The sequence below is a fragment of the Scyliorhinus torazame genome, chromosome 14 (assembly GCF_047496885.1).
Source record: "Scyliorhinus torazame isolate Kashiwa2021f chromosome 14, sScyTor2.1, whole genome shotgun sequence".
NCBI lineage: Eukaryota > Metazoa > Chordata > Chondrichthyes > Carcharhiniformes > Scyliorhinidae > Scyliorhinus > Scyliorhinus torazame.
The window spans coordinates 108,683,258-108,709,691 of record NC_092720.1 but is presented as its reverse complement, the minus strand read 5'-3'; the positions used below and the strand labels follow the sequence as shown (position 1 = coordinate 108,709,691).

The following is a 26,434-nucleotide window of genomic DNA, read 5'->3' as shown; positions in this document are numbered from 1 at the left end:
CCTACGCGACCTGAAATCCTCACGCGGAGCTGCAAATGCATGGCCGTCACGGCCTCACAACACATGGAACTCGCCATCCGGGATGCCTATGTGGCTGGTGTCCGGTCCAACTCGGTCAGACAGCGCCTGCTCGAGAAGGGCGCCCTCGACCTAGAAGAGGTGGTAAAACTAGCCACCTCCCTAGAAGTAGCGTTTCAGAGCCTAAACGCTTTCCCCTCCGACCACGCAACCCCCTCGTGGACACCCGACCAGAGAGTACCCCAGGCCTGTGCCATGCGGCTGCTCGCCCAACCCGGGGGGCTGCCCTGCTACTCTTGCGGCCAGAACCAGCACCCCACGGCAGCGTTGCCCAGCTCGGAATGCGATCTGTAGCAACTGCGGCAAGAAAGGACACTTTGCCAAAGTTTGCCTGGCCAGGTCCAAGTTCACCAAATCACAGGCCCGACTCTCGGACTCACAGGCCCGCCGACCCCACAGCGTGGCTGTGTGCCTGCCGGCTCCGACCCCTTCGGACGCGTCACCCGCCTCATGTTGTCCGTGGGGGCAGCCGTCTTCGACTCTACACAACACATGCGACTCACGGGGGCCGCCACCTTGGCCACCGTCTCCCACGCGGCCCGCCATGTGCGACTCATGGGGGCCGTCATCTTGATCGACTCCCGACATGTGCGACCGATGGGGGCCGCCATCTTCAATGCGTCCGACACGTGCGACTGGCGGGGGCAGCCATCTTGGGACCACCCCACCACCTCTGACCACGCTGGCTACCCGCAATTCGGCGCGGACACCCTTGACTAGTCACGCCCAAAGCACCTCAGGAACTCCATGATGACCGTCCAGGTCAATGGGCACGAAACACCCTGCCTGTTTGACTCCGGCAGCACGGAGAGCTTTGTACACCCATACATGGTTCTCTCCAAATCTCCCCCGCATTTCAAACAATCTCCCTCGCTTCCGGATCGCACTCAGTGCAGGTCCTGGGGTACACTGTCACGAACCTCGCGATACAGGGCGTCAAATACGCAAACTTTAACTATATGTACTCCCCGATCTCTGCGCTCCTCTTCTGTTGGGACTGGACTTCCAGTGCAACCTCAGGAGCCTGACCCTAAAGTTCGGCGGGCCCCTACCCCCCCTCACCATTTGTAGCCTCGCGACCCTGAAGGTCAACCCTCCCCCGCTATTCGCGAATCTCACCGCCAACTGTAAACCCGTTGCCACCAGGAGCAGGCGGTACAGTATCCAGGACAGGACTTTTATCAAGTCCGAGGTCCAGCGGCTCTTGTGGGAGGGTATCATCGAGGCCAGTAACAGCCCCTAGAGAGCCCAGGTGGTGGTCATCAGGACCGGGGAAAAGAACCGGATAGTTGTAGATTACAGCCAAAGCATAAACCGGTATACGCACCTCGATGCGTACCCCCTCCACGGGATAGCGGACATGGTGAATCAGATTGCACACTACCGGGTGTTCTCCACGGTAGATCTGAAGTCCGCATACCACCAGCTCCCAATCCGCCCGGAGGACCGCCACTACACGGCCTTTGAGGCAGACGGCCGCCTCTTCCACTTCCTCCGGGTCCCCTTCGGCCTCACTAACGGGGTCGCGGTCTTCCAAAGAACCATGGACCAAATGGTGGACCAGTACCGGCTGCGGGCCACATTTACGTACTTGGACAACGTCACCATCTGCGGCCACGACCAGCAGGACCACGATGCCAATCTTCAGATGTTTCTCCAAACCGCCCAAGCCCTCAACCTCACTTCTAACAAGGAGAAATGAGTTTTCCGCTTTACCAGACTAGCCATCCTCGGCTATGTCGTGAAAGACGGAGTCCTAGGGCCCGACCCCGACCGTATGCGCCCCCTCCTGCAACTCCCCCTTCCCCACTGCTCCAAGGCCCTGAAAAGATGCCTCGTGTTCTTTTCCTATTATGCCCAGTGGGTCGCCAACTATGCGGACAAAGCCCGCCCACTGATCAAAGCTACCATCTTCCCGCTGGCGGCTGAGGCCCGCCAGGCCTTCAGCCGCACCAAGGCAGATATTGCCAAAGCCGCGATGCGCGCGGTGGACGAGTCCGTCCCCTTCCAAGTGGAGAGCGACGCATCGGAGGTCGCCCTCACCGTGACCCTTAACCAAGCAGGCTCGTAACCTTTTCCTCCCGTACCCTCAACGCCTCCTCAGTCAAAAAAGAAGCTCAAGCCATCGAGGAAGCTGTACGACACTGGAGGCACTACCTCGCTGGAGGAGATTTACCCTCGTCACCGACCAACGGTCTGTAGCCTTCACGTTTGACAATACACAGCGGGGCAAGATTAAGAACGATAAAATCTTGAGGTGGGGGATCTAACTCTCCACCTATAATTACGATATAGTGTATCGTCCTGGGAAGCTTAATGAGCCCCCAGATGCCCTGTCCCGCGGCACATGCGCCAGCGCGCAAGTTGACCGACTCCGGGCCATCCACAATGAACTCTACCACCCGGGGCTCACCCGGCTTCTCCACTACATCAAAGCCCGCAACCTGCCCTACTCCACCGAGGTCAGGGCCATGACCAGGGACTGCCAAATCTGTGCGGAGTGTAAGCCGCACTTCTATCGACCGGATAAGGCCCACCTGGTGAAGGCATCCCGGCCCTTCGAGCGCCTCAGAATCGACTTCAAAGGGCCCCTCCCCTCTACCAACTGCAGCACGTATTTCCTCAACGTCGTTGACGAGTACTCCCGCTTCCCCTTTGCAATCCCTTCCCCCAGCATGACCGCGGCCACCGTCATGAAGGCCCTACATAGTATCTTCACCTTGTTCGGTTTCCCCACTTACGTCCACAGTGACTGGGGCTCCTCGGTTATGAGCGACGAACTGCATCAGTACCTGCTCGGTAAGGGCATCATTTCGAGCAGGACTACCAGTTACAACCCCTGGGGAAACGGACAGGTGGAGAGGGAGAATGCGACGGTATGGAAAGCCGTCCTCCTGGGCCTGCGGTCTAGGAATCTCCCAGCTTCCCACTGGCAGGAGGTCCTCCCCGATGAGCTCCACTCCATTATGTCACTCCTTTGCACAGTCACGAACGAGACCCCTCATGACTGCCTATTTGTTTTCCCTAGGAAATCCACCTCCGGGGTCCCGCTTCCAGCCTGGCTGACGACACCGGGGCCCGTCCTCCTCCGAAAACACGTGAGGAGCCATAAGTCTGACCCGCTGGTCGAGAGGGTCCAGCTCCTTCACGCCAGTATGCATTTGTGGCGCACCCCGACAGCCGACAAGATGCGGTCTTCCTCTGGGACTTGTCACCCGCATCACCTGATCCCCTACGACCATCACGTAAACCCCCAACCTGCACCGAACAGTGCCCCCGCCCCTACATAGCCTCCACACCCCCTCCTATACCCCCTCCCCGCATCGCCGACTTACAGGGATGAAGCTCCAGAAGACACGCTCCCGGAGTCCACACCCGTGCCCGCACCGGCGAGTTCAACACCCATGCCCGCACCGACGAGTTTGACACCCGTGCCCGCTGCGAAACCAGAGCTCAGGCGATCGCAGCGCACGATCAGGGCACCGGACAGACTCAACCTGTGAGCCCATCACCCCCGCTGGACTTCAATTTTTCTACAGGGGGTGAAAGTGATGAACGTATTATGGCAACCATTCACCACTGTATTGCATTGTACTATGTTGTTGCCCTTGTGGGTTCCACCTATGGACCATTGTATTGTATTACACTGCTTGTATCATGTTGGTGCCCTTGTGGGCTCCGCCACTGGCTCCACCCCCTTGAGGGGAGGTATATAGAGCAGCTGCCCTGTAGGCGGCTCTCAGTGCAGAGCAGTCGCAGGCAGGCACTGTTCTAGTTGATTAAAGCCACTGTTCACTTCAACTCTCTGTCTCGTGTGAATTGATGGTCGCATCAACTTTTAAGCCTGAAGTTGCAATATAATACAAGCCCTGGTTTGGACATGGTGGCACAGTGGTTATCACTGCTGCCTCACAGCGACAGGGACCTGGGTTCCATTCCGGCCTTGGGTGACTGTGTGGAGTTTGCACTTTCTCCCAGTGTCTGTGTGGGTTTCCTCCAAGTGCTCCGGATTCCTCCCATAGTCCAACGAAGAGCAGGTTAGGTAGATTGGCCAGGCTAAATTGCCCCTTTGTGTCCAAGGATGTGGGATTATAGGGTGGGGAATGGGCCCTCTTTCAGAGCTTTGGTACAGACTCAATGGGCCGAGTGGCCCCCTTCTGCACTGCAGGGATTCTATTCTGTATTATTGTGTTTGTGCTTCAGAAGTGCATCCAGTTTGTGCATTATGTAAGAGACAGTGGGACTTATACCGTTAGAATTTTCATATGCAGCAGGAATTCTTCTGCTGCCAAGAATTTAAATAATCAATCTAAATTAATTTTCCAATTTGCTTTAGCTAGCCATGTTCTGATGGTATTCTGTATTTGAAATGTCAAGAAATCAGCTGGTGAGAAATGAAGATAATAAGAAGTTCAACAATTAATTTGTAAAGTTTCTGGATGTCAAGATTTTGTCTTGTGTACAAACTGTTATGCAGAACCCAGTTTATCTGGAAACAGTGACAGGAAGTGTTGCCACAGTTATCGAGATGATATTTGATGAGGGGGGTAGTGTAATTGAAATGCTAAAGAAGTGTTTCCATTGAGGAACTGTCTTTAGCCTTAGCCACTAAAGCTATAATGCCATCCTCAGTGACACAGCCTCTTGAACAGGAGCCGTAACATTGTGTCGCTGCAGTCAAGTTTTCTCCCTCTCACTTTGGAGGAAGTTCCACCTTCAAGAGATGGTGGCCAATGTGACTGGCTGGCAGCTCTCCAGTCCCTGCAGCGACTACGCTGCAGTGCACAGAAGAAGAAATGCAGGAGGACGTCGGAGATTAAGGGCAGAATGTTACAATTCTTTTTCAAAGTGCTGTCTCGGGCAGGAAAGGCGGAGGGCATGCCTGCCCATAGTTTCAGCTGGCTCACTTGGCAAACTCAGTGACTGTACGAGTGGATTGGCCCAAGAGCAGCTCATTATGAACATCAAAACCTTTAACTAACTATAAATTAGAGCAAGTGGTTGGTGAAAAAAAAGACTATTTCTTTTCACAAGCTATCGACCCTATTCAGGATTGTTTAGTCGCTGTGCTCATGTTGGCTTATTTTACAGGAGTGAACTAAAATCTTGCCGAATTTGCCTGAAGAAACCTGGAGCTGGATTCTCCGCAACCCAACACCGAAATGCGTTCGGCGACGGGGCGGAGAATCCGTTTTCCTGCACGAAATTGGGACCAGCGCCGGTTCCGCGATTCTCCGTCCCCCCAAAACGGCGTACTCATGGAGTACGCTGCGCCGAGTATCCACCGCCTCAGGCCATTGCCTGAGGTCCGCCCCGCTATTCTCCGCCTCTGACCGGCCGAATTTCCGACGAGGGATTTCTAATGTGGTCCTGCTGTTTGGGAAACCTGCGCGGAGGCTGCGGACTCAGTCAGTCTCCATCACAGTCGGGGAGGGCCGATCGGAGGGCAGAGGGGACCCCTTTCAGGACTGGGGGCTATGTGCGCAGGCGGTCCAGGTCAGGCAAGCGGCCGGTCGGGGGAAATATTTTGGCGGTCCAGGTCCGCAGGCTGAGTCCGCCATGGAGCACGGCGTGGCCGCTGGAGGCTGCCGACATGCGCATCCTCTGACCCGGAGGTGCGGGGGGGCTGTATCGGCAGCTGGAGCTGCGAGCTCCATGGCAGCAAAAGCCGTGAGCTTCCCGACGGGTCACTGCTAGCCCACTGCAGGGCTTTGAATATGTGGCCCTTTGACGCCAGTTTTTCTGTCATGATAGGCCATGGTCGGGATTCTCCAAAAAAGGCGGCTAAGTGTTGACACCGGCGTAAACACCACCCCCAACCAGGACGGCCACCGCAGCCGTGTCGCCGAGCTCCCGCCGTGAGGAACCAAATGTGAATCACTGCAGCGGGAACCTGACCGATCGACCACAGAGAATCACCGTGGGGGCCTCTTTCAATAGCCCATGACTGGCGCTGCGTCGACCGCCTATGCGCGACTGGCGCCGATTCTCCGGTCGCCGGATAATCGCGTCCCGGCGTCGGGTCCGAGGCCCCATTCTCTGCCCCCGCACCGAGCACCATTTCGGCCCGGAGGCTCAGAGAATCCCGGCCCACAGGTTTTATGACGGCGTGGGGACATAGTCCCCAAAATGGAGAATCCAACCCCAGTTCTTTAGTTAAAACAGAAACTATTTAAATTGATCAAAAAGAATAGGCAGGATTGTCCGTTTGCCAATGGCAAAATCGGGAAACGCGATTGGGTGGAGATAGCTTCCGACACCAAAATCGTGGTAGGCGCCGGTTTGACGCCAAATCAGGATGCTCCGGCATCCTGAAAATGGGGTAAATGCGGCGCTTGCCATGAGGGCTAAAGGTACAGTAGGCATATCATTAGTGGGCCTGACACCCGATGCTCCGGGGCCTCCGCGATTCACCCCTCCGATGGGCCAAGTTCCCAACAGCGTGGTTCACTTGTGGTTATAGAAATCATGAACCTGGTAGCCGAGTGAGAGATGGCATGAAATGACTGTGGGCTGCTGGCCCGGACACCGGCCACGGTGGCTCTGCCAGGGGCGGGGCGGGGGGAGAAACTGGCCGAGCAGCCGGGGTGCCCCCCCCCCGCAGGACTTGGGCGGTGTCCTGGCACTGAATGCCATTCCATCTTGCTGCCCACCTAACCCGGCCCCAGGTTCTATACAGTGACACTGGCCATATGGACGCACCCCCCCCACCTCACCCAACCGGTCGCCACCAACTGGGGAACCCAGCGCCACACCTACGGCAGCCCCCAGTGAGGGCAGTGCCAGCCATAGGTACCCCTGGCAGCAGGGACATGGAGTCAGAGCCGGGGCATCGGCAGGGCTGGGCATGCATAGGAGGGGCCCACAGTGACAACTGGGGCCACCGTGTAGCCCATTGAACCTGGATGGGCACAGGAGGCCGCTCAGAGAGGAGGCAGAGGCGGCAGCAGTGGAGCGGGCTGCCAAGGGGCAGGTGGAAGCCGCACAGGCTGGAGGGCCGGCCGCCCAACAGGCTGAGAAGGAGGATGAGGTGGCAAGGCGGCACCCGATGAGGCCCCGCGTGTACCGTAACCGCCTGTCATTCGAGGACCTTCTGGACCGCGTATGCAGACGGAGACTGCGAATGAACAAAGGGACTGGGAGACACATATGCCAGATGATGGCACACCTGGCACTGCAGGGATATGGGATGACACCCGCTCCCGGTGACCGTCAAGGCGACGGTCGCCCTAAACATCGATGTGACGGGGTCATTCCAGTCGCCAAGTGGGGATCTGTCCGGGATCTCGCAGACATCGGTGCACAGGTGCTGTCAAGGAGGCCCTATATGCACACGTGGACCAGTACGTACAGTACCATGTGGACCGAGCCCATTGTTCGCTGCCATTGCCGGGATGCCCCGGGTCCAGGGGGTGAGCGATGACATGCATGTCGCCCTGCGGCCACCTCCGGATAACTGGCCGTTATACACAAACAGAAAGGACATTCTACTCCATGAACATCCAGCTGGTCTGTGACCAACGGATGTGCATCATGCACGTCTGCGCCCAATATCCAGGCAGCATGCACAATGCATTCATCTTGGCACACATTGGTGATACCCGACATGTTTGAGGGACACCCTTCTGGCTGCAGGGCTGGCTGCTGGGCGACAAGGTTACCCGCTGCGGTCGTGGCGATGACACCTATCCATAGGTCACTGACCGACGCAGAGACCAGATACAATGATGCCCATACAGCGACCAGGGGCGTGGTCAAGTGGTGCTTCGGAGTCCTGAAGATGCACTTCAGGTGCCTGGACCACTCTGGTGGGGCCCTCCAGGACCCGGCCAGGAGGGTCGTCTGCATCGTGGTGGCCTGCTGCACAATATAGCCCAGCAGAGGGGCAATATGCTGGAGGAGGATGAGGAGGAAGGGCAGACCTCGTCCGACGAGGAGGCTATGGGGGAGGGAGACAATGAGCAGGACATGGGGCCCAGGAGGCTGCTTGACGCCATTGTCAGGGCCAGCGACACGTTCCACCGACTAGGGGTTCCTGGCCAAGGGCACAGATACTACCATCCCAGACCCAACCTCCTCACTACCCAATCACCCTCATGAACACCCCCTCCATGACGCATACGTGTGGCCCGATCAATTGGGGGCACTGGGTCAGTGACAGCGGGTCTGGTCCATGGAATGGAGGATGATGACAGCCCACTCTGCGATGAGCTCGGGTGCTACACATCATATGATAATGTCTGACTCATGCCCACCTGGGGAGGGGTCGCAGTGGGGTGGGGGGGGGGGTGGAGTCCGAGTTGCTGTGCTGTTCTGGCACCTCCCCTGCGGGAGTCACCGGCACGGGCCCCAGCACCTCCTCCTCCGTCGGGGTGCCCGAGGGCCCCCGAGCTACTCCGTGGGGCAAGGGTGCGAGCGGGGTCATCCCCTGAGGCCCCCTGCCACCTGGCGCTGCCAGTCATGGAGGCCTGCTCTGGTCTCGGCCAGGGTTTGTCGGGCCATGGAGCACAAGGAGTGGACCATCTCTATCTGAGGGTCTGTGCCACATCAGCCAGTGACTGGGCCATGTCCCTCTGGATGTGGGCCACGTTCCTCTGGGACTGGGGCACCTCCCTCTGGGACAGGGCCACCCGCCCATGCTGGACAGTGCCTGGGCCATGCCAGGTATACTCAGCCATGGCTCCTGCGAGAGCCCAGCCTGCACAGAATGCCCCAGCCTTGCGCACTCTGACCCATATCCGAAACCGTCGCCCCCATTGCCTCCACCCGTGCGGTATTGGGCTGGGTGGCATGATGACCGGCCCCACCCCCTGCTCCTGCATGTGGATAGACTCCTGCACCTGCAGGTGCTGTAAGCCGGCCGTCATCCCTACTTAGAGTCCCTGGGTCTCTGACTATACCTGACAACACGAGGGGCTGGTTTAGCACAGCTAAATCGCTGGCTTTTAAAGCAGACCAGGGCAGGCCAGCAGCACGGTTCAATTCCCGTACCAGCCTCCCCGAACAGGCGCCGGAATGTGGCGACTAGGGGCTTTTCACAGTAACTTCATTTGAAGCCTACTTGTGACAATAAGCGATTTTCACTTTCACCTGAACTGTGGCTGGGACTGGTTGTTCCAGGAGCTCGGTACCCGTCTGGATGACAGCTGGTTCGTGGGGCAGGCCTGTCCTCCGACCGTCCGGCTGCTCTTATCTCTACCTGCTGTACCGGATGCAATGTGTGGTGTGCACCAGATAGTGTCCCAGTAGCATCTTCACTAATGTTCCCAACCAAGGTGATAGTCGCTGATATGGTGGAGGGTGTTGGAGACAGCTGTGACGGAAAGTCCGTGTCCTCCTCCGACCCAAACACCGGGGGTCCCCTGGGTCTCGGGCAGAGGGCTAGTGTTCAGGCTGCTCTCCTCATCAGTGCTCAGCCGTCTGGGGTGTGGGGGGGGCACTGGCTGGAGTGTGGGGTCACTAAATGGACCGGTCCCATCTCCGGCAGGTCCTGTATGTTTAGACTGTGGGCTTTGGCCGGGGCGGCGGGGGGAGGTGCTGAATGGGCTGTGGGGGGGGGGGGGGGGGGTTGAGGAGGTGGATGAGTGGTGTGTTTCGAGGTGGGCGTGCCCACACATGTCATGGGGATCCGCAACTCAGCTCGCCGCCACCGACATCTACGTCGGCGACCTCTCTTTCCATGGGACGCCAACCATGTCCAGTGACCTCTGCTCGGGCACGGTGAGGAGCCTCCAGGTATGGTGGTCCCCCTCCAGTCTTCTCCCGCTCCCCGCAGTTGTGCATGGCCTTCTCCTGGGGGGAGGGGCGGCAAACACAAACAACGACACTGTTAAAAGTTCTGACGCATGAAGTCCAAGGGTTGCGGCTGGCAGGTGGGTTCGTCCGTCCCCCAGGAGTGGGTGGGGGGGGGGTTGTGAGTGCGTGAGGTGTCGGTGCCAGGAGCACAGCGCGACCTCCTCTCCTTGGCCGCCCTGAGGAGGTTGTGCAGTTTCACGTGGCGATAATGCTAACCCATTTAGAGTTGCTGAATCGGTGCACCTGTTTTGCTGTCTCAAAATCGGAGAATCCAGCCCAATTTATATCATGAGCCCTTTCAGGCCTCAATGAAATGTTATGTTGTTTCTTGCAATCCTTAAAGTTAACAGAAGTTACATCAACACTTACCAAAGACCTGCATCCTGAATGTACTTTCATCACTGTTTTTCAGTTCTGTCCCATAGTAGTCAATGTGTATTTCATATTCTCCAGTGTCATCAACCTGGACATCATTCAGCATCACAAAACCCCCGTCAATTCCAACTCGGTGTTTATACAGTGGGTGGACAATGTGCAGCTTCTCCGGATTATTAGAGTTCCATGTAAAAATATTAAAGGCCACAGGAGATTTTGATCTAAATGTAACATCATATTGATCAGTCCCTTGATGCTGGATGGGGAACGATATCTCACTGACATCGGTGCACAGGTGCATCCATGCAGTCAAGGTAGATCAGTATATCCAGTACCATGTGGACCAAGCCCACCAGGATGCCCGGGCAGCAGGGTTCGCTGCCGTCGCCGGGAAGCCCTGGGTCCAGGGGGTGAGCGATGACATGCATGCCGCCCTACAGCCACCCGTGGATAACAGGCTGTTATACACAAACAGAAAGGACATTCCACTCCATGAACATCCAGCTGGTCTGTGACCAACAGATGTGCATCATGCACGTCTTCATCCAATATCCAGGCAGCATGCATGACGCATTCATCTTGGCACACTTGGTGATCCCCGACATGTTTGAGGGGCACACCCCCGGCTGCGGGGTTGGCTGCTGGGCGATATGGGTTACCCGCTGTGGTCGTGGCTGCTGACGCCTATCCGGAGGCAGGTGCTGTAAGCCGGCTGTCATCCCTACTTATAGTCCCTGGATCTCTGACTGCACCTGCACTGTGGCTGGGACTGGATGTTCCAGGACCCATCTGGAGGGCAGCTGGTTCCTGGGGCTGGCCTGCCTTCCGACCGTCCGGCCTCTCAGCTGCTCCTACCTCCACCTGCTGTATCGGATGCGATGTGTGGTGTGCACCAGATAGTGTCCCAGTAGCATTTTCACTAATGTTCCCAACCAAGGTGATAGTCGCTGAGATGGTGGAGGGTGTTGGAGACAGCTGTGACGGAAAGTCCGTGTCCTCCTCTGACCCGAACCCCGGGGGTCCCCTGGGTCTCGGGCAGAGGGCTAGTGTTCAGGCTGCTCTCCCCATCAGTGCTCAGCCATCTGGGGGGGGGGGGGAGGGGGAACAGACTGGAGTGTGGGGTCACTAAATGGACCTGTCCCGTCTCTGGTAGGTCCTGTATGGTTAGACTGCGTGTTTGGGTGGGAGGGGGGGGGGGGTGTGGGGGGGGCTGCTGAATGGGCTGTGGGGGGGTTGAGGAGGTGGATGAGGGGTGTGATCGAGTTGGGCGTGCCCACACATGTCATGGGGATCCGCAACTGAGCTCGCGACCACTGACATCTGCGTCGGCGACCTCTCTTTACATGGGACGCCGACCACGTCCAGTGACCTCTGTTTGGGCACGGTGAGGAGCCGCAAGTATGGTGGTCCCCCTCCGGTCTTCTCCCGCTCCCGGCAGTTGTGCGTGGCCTTCTCCTGGGGGGAGGGGTGGCAAACACAAAAAACGACACTGTTAGAAGTTCCGACGCATGCAGCCCAGGGGTTGCGGCTGGCATGTGGGGCAGGGTGAGGGTTCGGCCGTCCCCCAGGAGTGGGTGGGGGGGGCCGGGTTATGAGTGTGTGAGGTGTCGGTGCCAGGAGCACAGTGCTACCTCCTCACCCTGGCCGCCCTGAGGAGGTTGTGCAGTTTCTTCCTGCACTGGATGCGAGTCCGGATGACGTTGTCCATGGCGCTGACCACATCTGCCACCTGCATCAAGGCACGGCGAATGGCGGGGCTTGGTGGCCTTCCTCCTGGGCCGGGGTACAGGATCATCCGCCTCTCCTCCACAGCGACAGGTCTCCAGTTCAGCGTCCCTTCCAGCCATCCTGTTGACAGGGTGTGTGGATCATTTAAGTGCAACTGCGACGTCTATTAGCCTCATGTCCACCAATCAGGACTCGGCACCGTTTCGCTTCGAACCGGTTATGTTCCACGTGGCGATAATGCTAACCCATTTAGAGTTTCTGAATCGGTGCACCGGTTTTGCTGTCTCAAAATCGGAGAATCCAGCCCAATTTATATCATGAGCCCTTTCAGGCCTCAATGAAATGTTATGTTGTTTCTTGCAATCCTCAAAGTTAACAGAAATTACATCAACACTTACCAAAGACCTGCATCCAGAATGTACTTTCATCACGGTTTTTCAGTTCTGACCCATAGTAGTCAATGTGTATTTCATATTCTCCAGTGTCATCAACCTGGACATCATTCAGCACCACAAAATCTCTGTCAATTCCAGCTCGGTGTTTATACAGTGGGTGGACAATGTGCAGCTTCTCCGGATTATTAGATTTCCATGTAAAAATCTTAAAGGCCACAGGAAATTTCAATCTGAATGTAACATCATATTGATCAGTGCCTTGATGCTGGATGGGGAACAGGGCCTGTTCTCCTGCAATGGCGTTGTTGATGGTATCAGTTCTGACGTTCAACGCTTCTCCACACACTGTAAACAAACAGAATACTGGAAAACACAAATAGAAATTGCACACATTAATTTTTAGTCGTTAGTCAAACTGAGTGAGGTTGCAGGGAAAGGTAGGTAAAGGGTTTTTATTGATGCAGTTCAGTTTGAATGGAGATTAGGATAGTTTAACCTTCTGCGACGCACCCAGTTATCTGTCCACAGAGTCAAAGGACTCTTGGTGAGAGTTGGAACGGTTCATTTGTTAATGGAGGCTGAATTTTTCACTGTGCTGGTGAGCTGTGTGATTTGAGCAGTTTCAGCTCCAACAATAATACTGTGGACACTTACCAAATACTTGCATCCTTAAAGTACTTTCATTGTGTTTTTGTCAGTTCTGTCCCAGTGTATTCAATGTGTATTTCATATTCCCAAGTGCCATTAACTTGGACATCACTCAGTACCACACAATCTCTCGATTCCAACTCCCGTGTTGATATGGTGGTTACACAACGTGAAGTTTATCTGGATTATGCAATTTCCATGTTAAAATCTCAATGGTTTGTGGAAATCTTGATCTAAATGTTACATTATACTGATCTTCCAAAACTTGTTACTGTGCAAGGAACAGGACTTGTCCTCCTTCAGGGGTGTTAGTGATGGTATCAGCTCTGGCGGGTAATACTCCTCCACACAAAAATACAAATGGTGTGCTGAAAAATACAAGCATAAATCATATACGTCAATTGTTTTTTTGCTGCTAGTCGAAGAATAATAATTTTGTTTTATTCATTCATGGTATGTGGGCATTGCTGACTAGGCTGGCATTTTAACCCCATGCCTAATTGCCCTTGAGAATGTATTAGTTAGCTGCCTTCTTGAACTGGGCTACTGCAGCCCAGGTGATGTAGGTTCACTCACAGTGCTATTAGGGACAGAGTTCCAGGATTTTGATACAGTGATATATTTCCAAGACAGGGTGGTGAGTGGTTTGGATAAGAACTTCTAGGTCACGTTGTTCCAAAGTGTCTGCTGCACTTGTCCTTCTAGATGGCAAGGTTGTGGGTTTGGAAGGAGCCTTACTGAGTTCCTGCAGTGCATCTTGTAGATCAGTGTTTTTCAACCCCCCCCACCCCCTCCCCCCCCCGGAACACTCGCCATGTTTGCTTACCTTTCATGCAAAAGGGGAGCCTGCTTGGTCCTCACAATCTCACTCCAGTCAGGTTCACAGGAGGAGAGGGCAATGTGCATATCAGGTGCAAATTTCAGCCAGTTCCTTTGTGCCATCTTCATGTGAATGGAAAATCCAAACCTCGCACATGCAAGTCATTGTGAAGGGCAATAGCAACAAAATGCTTGCTTTACTTGACACTGGATAATCCTGGGAGAGCTCCAGAATGCTAACAGCCTCATGGGCTTTTGCTGCGTTTTTAATGTGCTGTCACAGGTCAGGTACAGCAGCTGAGTCTTTTTGTTTGGAGTCAGCTCTAAGTTAATAAGTGACTCTGGGCTCTCAATCTCCAAAGGAAGTTTTCACACACCACTTATTTTCAATATGTGAAACCACTCCTCTCATTTGCCAGTACTTCCCTGCATGTAACACACATCGTTATTTGCATTGGTACAATTGACAAAACCATACCTCAAGAAATCATCTTTATGCTGCTTTGTTTCAGAGGTAAATTTCACTTCATAGGTTATTGACCAGAGGCCCTGGAGCTCTGTACAGAGCTAACATCGCACTGCTCTGCCCTGCCCTCGGCTCTCCTCGGCAGCTCTCTCCAGACTCAGATTGTGAGATCCTGGCATGTAGATACACTGCCTATTTGTGTCTCTGACCATCTGTTTCTTGTAACAAAATGATTTATCTTCTCAGTCCACTTGGTGCAGCTGGAAAATGGAAGCTCTCCTCTGTGAATTGTCGCCAAAACTATGTGCATACAGGGTGCATGATGTGTACGTGCAAGGCGCATGGCCAGATCACTGCTGTCGCTTATGGCAGAAAGACTGCAGTCAGCCTAATTTCCTTCTCATTTAAAAGGTGACAATGCTGCCATTCTCAATTAAAATGTCAGTCACAGCCATTGGGCACTTCTCTCAGGAGCACCGTGGGAACGCCATGACCCAGTGCAGCATGTCCAGGAACTGACATGATTGACCTTCAACAACCACAACCATCTTCCTTTGTGCCATGTATGACTCCAACCAATGGAGTGACTTTCCCCTTGTTCCTATTTACTCCAGGGCTCGTTGATGCCACACCCATTCAAATACTACCTTGCTATTAAGTTCAACTTTAACTCTTGCTGAAGAGTTCAGCTCTTTTCTTCATGTTTGCACCAATGCTGTAATGTCAGGAGCTGAGTGATCCTGGTGGAACACAAACTAAGAGTCAGGAAGCAGGTTGTTACTAAGTAAGTGCCGCTTGATAGCACTCTTGATGACCACTTCCTCCTCTTTGCTGATTACTGAAAGTCGAATGATGGAACGGTAATTGGCCAGGTTGGATTTGTCCTGCGTTGCGTGTACAGGACATACATACAAAGAACAAAGAAAATTACAGCACAGGAACAGGCCCTTCTGCTCTCCCAGCCTGCGCCGATCCAGATCCTTTATCTAAACCGGTCTTCTACTTTCCAAGGATCTACTTCCCTCTGTTTCCCGCCAGTTCATACATCTGTTTAGATGCATCTTAAAATGCTATCGTGCCCGCCTCTACCACCTCCGCTGGAAAAGCGTACCAGGCACCCACCACACTCTGCATAAAAAACTTTCCACGCACATCTCCCTTAAACTTTCCCCCTCTCACCTTAAAATCGTGACCCTTTGTAATTGACATCCCCACTCTTGGAAAAAGCTAGTTGCTATCCACCCTGTCCATACCTCTCATAATTTTGTAGACCTAAATCAGGTCCTCCCTCAACCTCCGTCTTTCCAATGAAAACAATCCTAATCTACTCAACCTTTCTTCATAGCTAGCACACTCCATACCAGGTAACATCCTGGTGAACCTCCTCTGCACCCTCTCTAAAGCATCCACATCCTTCTGGTAATGTGGGGACCAGAACTGCACGCAGTATTCCAAATGTGGCTTAACCAAAGTCCTATTCAACTGTAACATGACCTGCCGACTCTTGTACTCAATACCCCGTCTGATGAAGGCAAGCATGCTGTGTGCCTTCTTGACCACTCTATCGACCTGCGTTGCCACCTTCAGGGTACAATGGACCTGAACTCCCAGATCTCTCTGTACATCAATTTTCCACAAGACTCTTCCATTGACCGTATAGTCCGCTCTTGAATTAGATCTTCCAAAATGCATCACCTCACATTTGACTGGATTGAACTCCATCTGCCATTTCTCTGCCCAACTCTCCAATCTATCTATATTTTGCTGTATTCTGACAGTCCTCCTCGCTATCTGCAACTCCACCAATTTTAGTATCATCTGCAAACTTGCTAATCAGACCACCTATACCTTCGTCCAGATCATTTATGTATATCACAAACAACAGTGGTCTGAGCACGAATCCCTGTGAAACACCACTAGTCACCGTTCTCCATTTTGAGACACTCCCTTCCGCCACTACTCTCTGTCTCCTGTTGCCCAGCCAGTTCTTTATCCATCTAGCTAGTACGCCCTGAACCCCATATGACTTCACTTTTTCCAATCAACCTGCTATGGGAAACTTTATCAAACGCCTTACTGAAGTCCATGTATATGACATCTACAGCCCTTCCTTCATCAATTAACTTTGTCACTTCCTGAAAGAATTCTATTAGGTTTGTAAGACATGACCTTCCCTGCACAAAACCATGCTGCCTATCACTGATAAGTCTATTTTCTTCCAAATGTGAATAGATCCTATCCCTCAGTATCTTCTCCAATAGTTTGCCTACCACTGACGTCAAGCTCACAGGTCTATAATTCCCTGGATTATCCCTGCTACTCTTCTTCAACAAAGGGACAACATTAGCAATTCTCCAGTCCTCCAGGTACTCACCCGTGCTCAAGGATGCTGCAAAGATATCTGTTAAAGCCCCACCTATTTCGTCCCTCGCTTCCCTCAGTCACCTGGGATAGATCCGATCTGGACCTGTCCACCTTAATGCCTTTTAGAATACCCAAAACTTCCCCCTTCCTTGTACCGACTTGACCGAGAGTATTTAAACATCCATCCCGAGCCTCAACATTCGTCATGTCCCTCTCCTTGGTGAATACTGATGCAAAGTACTCATTAAGAATCTCACCCATTTCCTCTGACTCCACGCATAAATTCCCTCTTTCGTCTTGTGGGCCAATCCTTTCTCTAGTTACCCTCTTGCTCCTTATATACAAATAAAAGGCTTTGGGATTTTCCTTAACCCTGTTAGCCAAAGCTATTTCATGATCCTTTTTATCCCTCTTTGTTGCACGTTTGAGATTTGTCCTACTTTCCCGATATTCCTCCAAAGCTTCATCAGTTTTAAGTCACCTAGATCTTATGTATGCTTCTTTTTTCATCTTAGCTAGTCTCGCAATTCCACCCGTCATCCATGGTTCCCTGATCTTGCCATTTCTATCCCTCATTTTCACAGGGACATGTCTGTCCAGCACTCTAATCAACCTTTCCTTAAAAGACTCCCACATTTCAAATGTGGATTTACCCTTAAACATGGACAAGTATCCACATTGTTGGGTTGATGTCGGTGTTGCTGCTGTACTGGAACAACTTGACGAGGGGCGTGGCAGGTTCTGCAGCACCGGTCTTCAGTACTACTGCTTTGCAATATTCAGTGTCTTCAGCCGTTACTTGATATCATGTGGAGTGAATCAAATTGGCTGAAGACTGGAATCTGTGATATTCGGGACCTCAGAATATCCTGGATCATTAACCTGGCACTTCTGGCTGAAGATTATCACAAATCCATGGCACAGTGGTTAGCACTGCTGCCTCACAGCGCTGAGGCCCAGATTCAATCCTGGCCCCGAGTCACTGTCCGTGTGGAGTTTGCACATTCTCCCCGTGTCCGTGTGTGTGTCACCCCCACAACCCAAAGATGTGCAGGTTAGGTGGATTGGAAACGCTAAATTGCCCCTTAATTGGAAAAAATAATTGGGTACTGTCAATTTATTGTTAAAAGATTATCACAAATCCTGCAGTCTTATTTTTTACACTGGGCTTTCCCCGTCATAGTCATAAAATCATAACAGCACATTGTGCCTGCAGTGGCCATCAAGCAACGATCTATTCAAATCCCATTTCCCAGCACTTGGTCCGTGGCCTTGTATGCTCTGGTGTTTCAAGTACTCATCTAAATAGTTCTTAAATTTTGAGAGAGTTCCCACCTCTACCACCCTTTCAGGCAGTGAGTTCCAGATTCCCAACACCATCTGGGTGAAAAGGCTTTTCCTCAAATTCCCTCTCTAGCTCCTGCCCCTTATCTTAAATCCCCATGCTTATTGACCCCTCTACTAAGGGGAAACCGTTCTTCCTCTACCCTCTCTATGTACACCTCAATCTGGTCTCTCTTCAGTCTTCTCTGCTCTATGGAAAACTCCAGCCTAATCAGTCTCCTTGGCACCGTTCACATCTATCCTCTACCTCCAGCTGGAGTTTCAGCGGGAGCGGAGTGCAGAGGCTGCTGGTGGGGGAGTACTGAAGTTTAAACTAACTTACCTTGCAGGGGCATCTCTTGGAGTTTCAGCGGGAGCGGAGCGCAGAGGCAGCTGGTGGGTGAGTACTGCAGTTTAAATTAACTTCCCTTACAGGAGCATCTCTTGGAGTTTCAGCGGGAGCGGAGTGGGGGGGCTGCTGCTGGGTGAGTATTTAAGTAAACACTTACCTGGTCCCGTTTCTGTCCCTCTTTGCTGTTGTTTTTTTTAAATTTTATTTTTTCAAGGCGGGAACAGGAAGTTCGGCCCGCGGACTTCTGGGAAGTCCCTCACCAATAAATTCTGGTGGAGAAGAAACCCGAGACACTACACGTGTAGTGTCTCCCACCAGCCCTCCTCCTCTAACCTAATAATAAAATCCATTGGTGTGAGGTAAGTACCATATTATATTATTATTATTTTTTAAAAAAAATTTAGTTGTTAGCCAGATCTTGGTAGAAAGTTAGAGGCATGGCAGCGAAGGGAGTGCAATGTTCCTCCTGCAGGATGTTTGAGGTGAGGGATGCCGTTAGTGTCCCTGCTGATTTTACCTGCAGGAAGTGCTGCCATCTCCAGCTCCTCCAAGACCGAGTTAGGGAACTGGAGCTGGAGTTGGAAGAACTTCGGATCATTCGGGAGGCAGAGGGGGTCATAGATAGCAGCTTTAGGGAATTAGTTACACCAAAGATTTGAGATAGATGGGTAACTGTAAGAGGGACTGGGAAGAAGCAGTCAGTGCAGGGATCCCCTGCGGTCGTTCCCCTGAGAAACAAGTATACCGCTTTGGATACTTGTGGGGGGGACGGCTTACCAGGGGTAAGCCATGGGGTACAGGCCTCTGGCACGGAGTCTGTCCCTGTTGCTCAGAAGGGAAGGGGGGGGAGAGGAGCAGAGCATTAGTAATTGGGGACTCGATAGTCAGGGGCACAGATAGGAGATTTTGTGGGAGCGTGAGAGACTCACGTTTGGTATGTTGCCTCCCAGGTGCAAGGGTACGTGATGTCTCGGATCGCGTTTTCCGGGTCCTTAAGGGGGAGGGGGAGCAGCCCCAAGTCGTGGTCCACATTGGCACTAACGACATAGGTAGGAAAGGGGATAAGGATGTCAGGCAGGCTTTCAGGGAGCTAGGATGGAAGCTCAGAACTAGAACAAACAGAGTTGTTATCTCTGGGTTGTTGCCCGTGCCGCGTGATAGTGAGATGAGGAATAGGGAGAGAGAGCAATTAAACACGTGGCTACAGGGATGGTGCAGGCGGGAGGGATTCAGATTTCTGGATAACTGGGGCTCTTTATGGGGAAGGTGGGACCTCTACAGACAGGATGGTCTACATCTGAACCTGAGGGGCACAAATATCCTGGAGGGGAGATTTGTTAGTGCTCTTTGGGGGGGTTTAAACTAATGCAGCAGGGGCATGGGAACCTGGATTGTAGTTTTAGGGTACGGGAGAATGAGAGTACAGAGGTCAGGAGCACAGATTTGACGTCGCAGGAGGGGGCCAGTGTTCAGGTAGGTGGTTTAAAGTGTGTCTACTTCAATGCCAGGAGTGTACAAAATAAGGTAGGGGAACTGGCAGCATGGGTTGGTACCTGGGACTGTGATGTTGTGGCCATTTCGGAGACATGGATAGAGCAGGGACAGGAATGGATGTTGCAGGTTCCGGGGTTTAAGTAAGCTCAGAGAAGGAGGCAAAAGAGGGGGAGGTGTGGCGCTGCTAGTCAAGAGCAGTATTACGGTGGCGGAGAGGATGCTAGATGGGGACTCATCTTCCGAGGTAGTTTGCGCTGAGGTTAGAAACAGGAAAGGAGAGGTCACCCTGTTGGGAGTTTTCGATAGGCCTCCAAATAGTTCTAGGGATGTAGAGGAAAGGATGGCGAGGATGATCCTGGATAAGAGCGAAAGTAACAGGGTAGTTATTATGGGAGACTTTAACTTTCCAAATATTGACTGGAAAAGATATAGTTCGAGTACATTAGATGGGTCGTTTTTTGTACAGTGTGTGCAGGAGGGTTTCCTGACACAATATGTTGACAGGCCAACAAGAGGCGAGGCCACGTTGGATTTGGTTTTGGATAATGAACCAGGCCAGGTGTTGGATTTGGAGGTAGGAGAGCACTTTGGGGACAGTGACCACAATTCGGTGACGTTTACGTTAATGATGGAAAGGGGTAAGTATACACCGCAGGGCAAGAGTTATAGCTGGGGGAAGGGCAATTATGATGCCATTAGACGTGACTTGGGGGGGGGGATAGGTTGGAGAAGTAGGCTGCAAGTGTTGGGCACACTGGATAAGTGGAGCTTGTTCAAGGATCAGCTACTGCGTGTTCTTGATAAGTATGTACCGGTCAGGCAGGGAGGAAGGCGTAGAGCGAGGGAACCGTGGTTTACCAAAGAAGTGGAATCTCTTGTTAAGAGGAAGAAGGAGGCCTATGTGAAGATGAGGTGTGAAGTTTCAGTTGGGGCGATGGATAGTTACAAGGTAGCAAGGAAGGATCTAAAGAGAGAGCTAAGACGAGCAAGGAGGGGACATGAGAAGCATTTGGCAGGTAGGATCAAGGAAAACCCAAAAGCTTTCTATAGGTATGTCAGGAATAAGCGAATGACTAGGGTAAGAGTAGGACCAGTCAAGGACGGATGGGAAGTTGTGTGTGGAGTCTGAAGAGATAGGCGAGATACTAAATGAATATTTTTCGTCAGTATTCACTCAGGAAAAAGATAATGTTGTGGAGGAGAATGCTGAGACCCAGGCTATTAGAATAGATGGCATGGAGGTACGTAGGGAAGAGGTGTTGGCAATTCTGGACAGGCTGAAAATAGATAAGTCCCCGGGGCCTGATGGGATTTATCCTAGGATTCTCTGGGAGGCCAGGGAAGAGATTGCTGGACCTTTGGCTTTGATTTTTATGTCATCATTGGCTACAGGAATAGTGCCAGAGGACTGGAGGATAGCAAATGTGGTCCCTTTGTTCAAAAGGGGGAGCAGAGACAACCCCAGCAACTATAGACGGAGAGCCTCACGTCTGTAGTGGGTAAAGTCTTGGAGGGGATTATAAGAGACAAGATTTATAATCATCTAGATAGGAATAACATGATCAGGGATAGTCAGCATGGCTTTGTGAAGGGTAGGTCATGCCTCACAAACCTTATCGAGTTCTTTGAGAAGGTGACTGAACAGGTAGACGAGGGTAGAGCAGTTGATGTGGTGTATATGGATTTCAGTAAAGCGTTTGATGAGGTTCGCCACGGTCGGCTATTGCAGAAAATACGGAGGCTGGGGATGGAGGGTGATTTAGAGATGTGGATCAGAAATTGGCTAGCTGAAAGAAGACAGAGGGTGGTGGTTGATGGGAAATGTTCAGAATGGAGTTCAGTTACAAGTGGCGTACCACAAGGATCTGTTCTGGGGCCGTTGCTGTTTGTCATTTTTATCAATGACCTAGAGGAAGGCGCAGAAGGGTGGGTGAGTAAATTTGCAGACGACACTAAAGTCGGTGGTGTTGTCGACAGTGTGGAAGGATGTAGCAGGTTACAGAGGGACATAGATAAGCTGCAGAGCTGGGCTGAGAGGTGGCAAATGGAGTTTAATGTAGAGAAGTGTGAGGTGATTCACTTTGGAAGGAATAACAGGAATGCAGAATATTTGGCTAATGGTAAAGTTCTTGGAAGTGTGGATGAGCAGAGGGATCTAGGCGTCCATGTACATAGATCCCTGAAAGTTGCCACCCAGGTTGATAGGGTTGTGAAGAAGGCCTATGGAGTGTTGGCCTTTATTGGTAGAGGGATTGAGTTCCAGAGTCAGGAGGTCATGTTGCAGCTATACAAAACTCTGGTACGACTGCATTTGGAGTAGTGCGTACAGTTCTGGTCACCGCATTATAGGAAGGACGTGGAGGCTTTGGAGCGGGTGCAGAGATTTACCAGGATGTTGCCTGGTATGGAGGGAAAATCTTATGAGGAAAGGCTGATGGACTTGAGGTTGTTTTCGTTGGAGAGAAGAAGGTTAAGAGGAGACTTAATAGAGGCGTACAAAATGATCAGGGATTTAGATAGGGTGGAGTGAGAGCCTTCTCCCGCGGATGGAAATGGCTGGCACAAGGGGACATAGCTTTAAACTGAGGGGTAATAGATATAGGACAGAGGTCAGAGGTAGGTTCTTTACGCAAAGAGTGGTGAGACCGTGGAATGCCCTACCTGCAACAGTAGTGAACTCGCCAACATTGAGGGCATTTAAAAGTTTATTGGATAAGCATATGGATGATAATGGCATAGTGTAGGTTAGATGGCTTTTGTTTCGGTGCAACATCGTGGGCCGAAGGGCCTGTACTGCGCTGTATCGTTCTATGTTCCAGGAAGAACCTACTAATACGGGTTCTTGTTAAGTTGGCTCTATGTACCACTTTTAGTTGCATCAGGCTGAGCCTTGCGCACGTGGAGGTGGAGTTGACCCTATGCAGTGCTTTGCTCCAGAGTCTCCATCCTATTTCGATCCCCAGGTCCTCCTCCCATTTCATCTTGGTGCGTCCAGTACGGTGTCGGCTCCTTCTACCAGTCGGTCATACATGTCGCTAGTTTCCTTTCTCTAGTATGCTTGTGTCCAGAAACTCCTCCAGTAATGTGTCGTGGCGGTTGTGGGTAAGTCCTTGTCTCCTTTCAAAGGAAGTTTTTGAGTTGCAGATACCTTAGCTCGTTCCCTCAGGCTAGCTGGAATTTCTCTGTCAGTTCGTCCAGTGTTGCGACCCTGCCGTCGGTGTATAAGTCCCGGACTGTCAGTGTCCCCCCCGTCCTGTCTCCACCTTTTGAAGGTGGCGTCAATCAGTGCTGGTGTGAACCTATGGTTGTTGCAGATGGGAGCTTTGTCCGACACTTTGGTCAGTCCAAAGTGCTGCCGTAGTTGGTTCCAGGGCTGGAGGGGTGGCTACCACCACCGGGCTACTGGTGTGTTATTTGGGTGGGGATGGGAGTGCCGCCGTGGCGAGGGCCCGGAGGGAGGTCCCCTTGCAGGAGGCCTCTTCCGCACGTACCCACTCGACATCTGGCTCCTTGATCCATCCCCTTATTCGTTCGGCTGTCGCCGCCCAGTGGTAGAATTGTAGGATTGGGAGGGCTAGCCCTCCCCTTGATTTTGTAAGACCTTCTTTGGGATCCTAGCATTCTTCCCCCCCACCCCCACCAATACGAACGCCATGATTAGTTTGTCCAATGCTTTGAAAAAGGCCTTGGGGATGTAGATCGGGATGGATCTGAATAGGAAGATGTACCTGGGCAGCACGTTCATTTTGATCGTCTGGACTCTCCCCGCGAGGGAGCATGTTCCATCTATGCAGGTCCTTTTTTACTTCCTCTGTCAGACTGGTGAGGTTCCATTTGGGATCCCTTTCCAGTTATGGGCTATTTGGATCCCCAGGTCGCGGAATGTGTGTTGGGCTTGTTTCAGTCTGCCTTTTTATCCACCTTATCTGCTGGTCCTGCTGCCTTCATACACTTCAAGATCCCTCTGGTCCTCTGTACGCCCCAGCATCCTTCTGTTCATTATATGTACCCTCGCATTGTTAGTACTCCCAAAGCATCACATCACATTTTCAGGGTTAAATTCCGTTTGTCACATTGAAGATGGGGATATTTATGGAGCTGACCAATACTTCACACACTTCCTCCTTAACTCTTTGTGAAGGCAATGCAAAGTACTCATTCAGAATCATACCACCATCTTATGCCTCCACATATAGGTTATCTTTTTGGGCCCTACTTTTTCCTTAGTGATCCTCTTACTCACGATGTACTAATAAAACATCTTCAGGTTCACCTCGATTATTTCCCCCAATATTCTTTCATACAAGCTGGGTCAATATCGAGAAATTCCCTCCCTAACAGCACTGCGGCTGTACCTATCTCAGGAATTGCAGCGGTTCAGGGCAACCGATGCTGACCATGTCCTGTAAATGACTTCAATAAAGTCCCTATTTGCTTTCCTAATTTCCTTTTCGATGTTACTCTTTCGAGTCTCTGGGTAACTTGGGCAGCTCCACATCGCGGAATTGCTGCATTTTTGTAATGAACAAACCAACCACACATTTTGAAAATAAATGTACAGCGGGCTGCAACTTTACAGCGAACAGCTCCTTAAAAAGGCGCGAATAAACATTTAACTGCCTTTGTACTTCTAGTTTTCAAAGTGTTCCGCTTTCCGGGACATCAGTTTAAGGAGGCATCTGGCACCGAGTCAAACTCACTAACATAGACACGTGGGTAAAAGTATTTGAAATGAATCGCCTTTGTCAGTGTTGATGATAGAATCGGTGTTCCTGTTTTACTGAAACCTCTTGTTTAGTGTTTACGGGTGGGGTTGACCGATGGTAATGACAGATTTTTGATAAATTAATAGCACAACAATTACACTTTCCGTTTAAAATACTTTGTAAAGATTTCATTGGCGAGTTACAGCCCAGCACCGAACCCGTCTTTGTGAACAAGGGAGAGATGTTTAAAACTCGCAGCTTGCTTGGTTTTCATTGGTGTCCAAGTGTGAAACTTCCATTCACATTATAGTTTCAGACCCAGCAGAGAAAATGCAGCCGAGCCAAAGATTCAGGAGAGAGAGGGGACAGGGTGTATAAACTAGTCCACTTCCTCAAGCTAATTACTGGTTGGTCTGATAGATTTTGTCAGCTCAATTTCAAAGTAACATCCAGATCTCCACGTTATGAAAGTATTTCTCCCTCTCACCAGGCACCTGTTTAACTGAACAATAAGTTTAAGATGCGGGAGTAATGCAGCTTGTTGGGAACTCCTTCTGCATCGTCTGAACCCCGATTTAATCAGAATGAGAGAGAAATGCTGGTCCCCAAAGACCAGAAAAGTTACCAGAAGGTTTTTCTAAACCTCTCGACATCCCATTTCCCAGCCCCAGTGAAAACCAGAGAAACTTCAATGTGGAAACTGACCTGAAATTCTCTCCTTCCAATACTTTGTGGGAAGTTTGATCAGTTTGTCTCTGACAGTCAGGCTGAGTTAGCAGCTCATGTTTGAGGGAACGGGTTCCTCCCTGGACAGGAGCCGCTTCTCGATCTCCACACTCAGCTCCTTCACTTCTGATCAGCAAACTGAATTTTACAACCCCACCCCCATTTTCGCACCTTTTCTCACAGTCCCGTATGTACAGCGAGCTGCCCCCCCCCCCCCCCCCCGCCCCATTTTCGCGTCTTTTCTGACACTCCCTTATGTACAGCGAGCTGACGCCAACTTTCAGGCTTAGGTCGTTTTTGGATCGATAATTCGCTCAAACCCGCATTGAAGTAGAACCAAGACAAGCTGCAGGGATTTTGTTAAAAGTGTTTTGTCTTTTTACATATGGAAGGAGGAATTAATGTTTTGTTGAAATCTATTGTTAGTGTAACAACGGAAGTTACCTGATTGCGTTGGCAAGTTTTAACATTAATATCAATGCAAATAATATTTCATTCAGATTTAAGACTGTCACTACTGAACATTTCCTGACAAAATAAAAGGACAGTTGTTGATTTTCTGAAAGTTTGGAAATGACCTGAAAGAGTCACTTCCCATTGACAAGAATTATTCTGAATCAATGTTCAGACACTGCCGCTCTGGAGGAGTCCAACCCCTGCTGCAGTCAGGATTCACCACATTGGGCTTGACTCCCAATTTAAGAAAGCACCCGAGAGATTGGTATTTCTTCTTAAGGTGACCTATTTCTAAACAACACTCAGGAACAGATTGTAAATCTCTAACTTCAAAATAACAATACAAGCTTTTCCCTCAGCCCTGCAATAGGAATCTAACTTCTTCGAAGTTAGGAGAAATTCGAACTTGCAATATTACCATTTTGCAGCCACAGCCCAGAGGGGATGGGTAAGGGATCCAAACATGTAATGGGTGAGGATGGAGGAGTCCTCCTGCGCGGGAATGACCCTGAGCCCTCGCCACAGAGCTCCCCTCCCCGCTGGCAAAACACTCAAACCAGCCCAGTGGTAGTAGCAACACTCAGAACCTGGAACAAGGGTAGAAGTTCTGAAGAAGGGTAGAGCTTCAAAGGAAGGGTAGAGCTTCCGAAGGGAAGCAAATTCAGTTTATGCCAGTGAGGGTGAGGTACCCTCAATAATGATGCTTAGA

The 26,434-nt window shown here is 51.5% G+C and overlaps 1 protein-coding gene across 1 annotated transcript in view; it reads right to left on the bottom strand.

The window, feature by feature from the left end:
- The window catches only part of LOC140389951 (hepatic and glial cell adhesion molecule-like), a 76,307-nt gene extending 50,886 nt beyond the window's left edge, over positions 1–25,421 (bottom strand). Inside the window, exons 1-3 of the mRNA XM_072474636.1 lie at positions 25,249–25,421; positions 13,026–13,387; positions 12,375–12,734 (exon numbers count right to left, since the gene is read on the bottom strand). Of these exons, the coding sequence (XP_072330737.1) occupies positions 12,375–12,734; positions 13,026–13,038 (373 nt within the window). The 5' untranslated portion in view covers positions 13,039–13,387; positions 25,249–25,421. The remainder of the gene's footprint in view (positions 1–12,374; positions 12,735–13,025; positions 13,388–25,248) is intronic.
- Between the last annotated feature and the right edge of the window lie 1,013 nt (positions 25,422–26,434).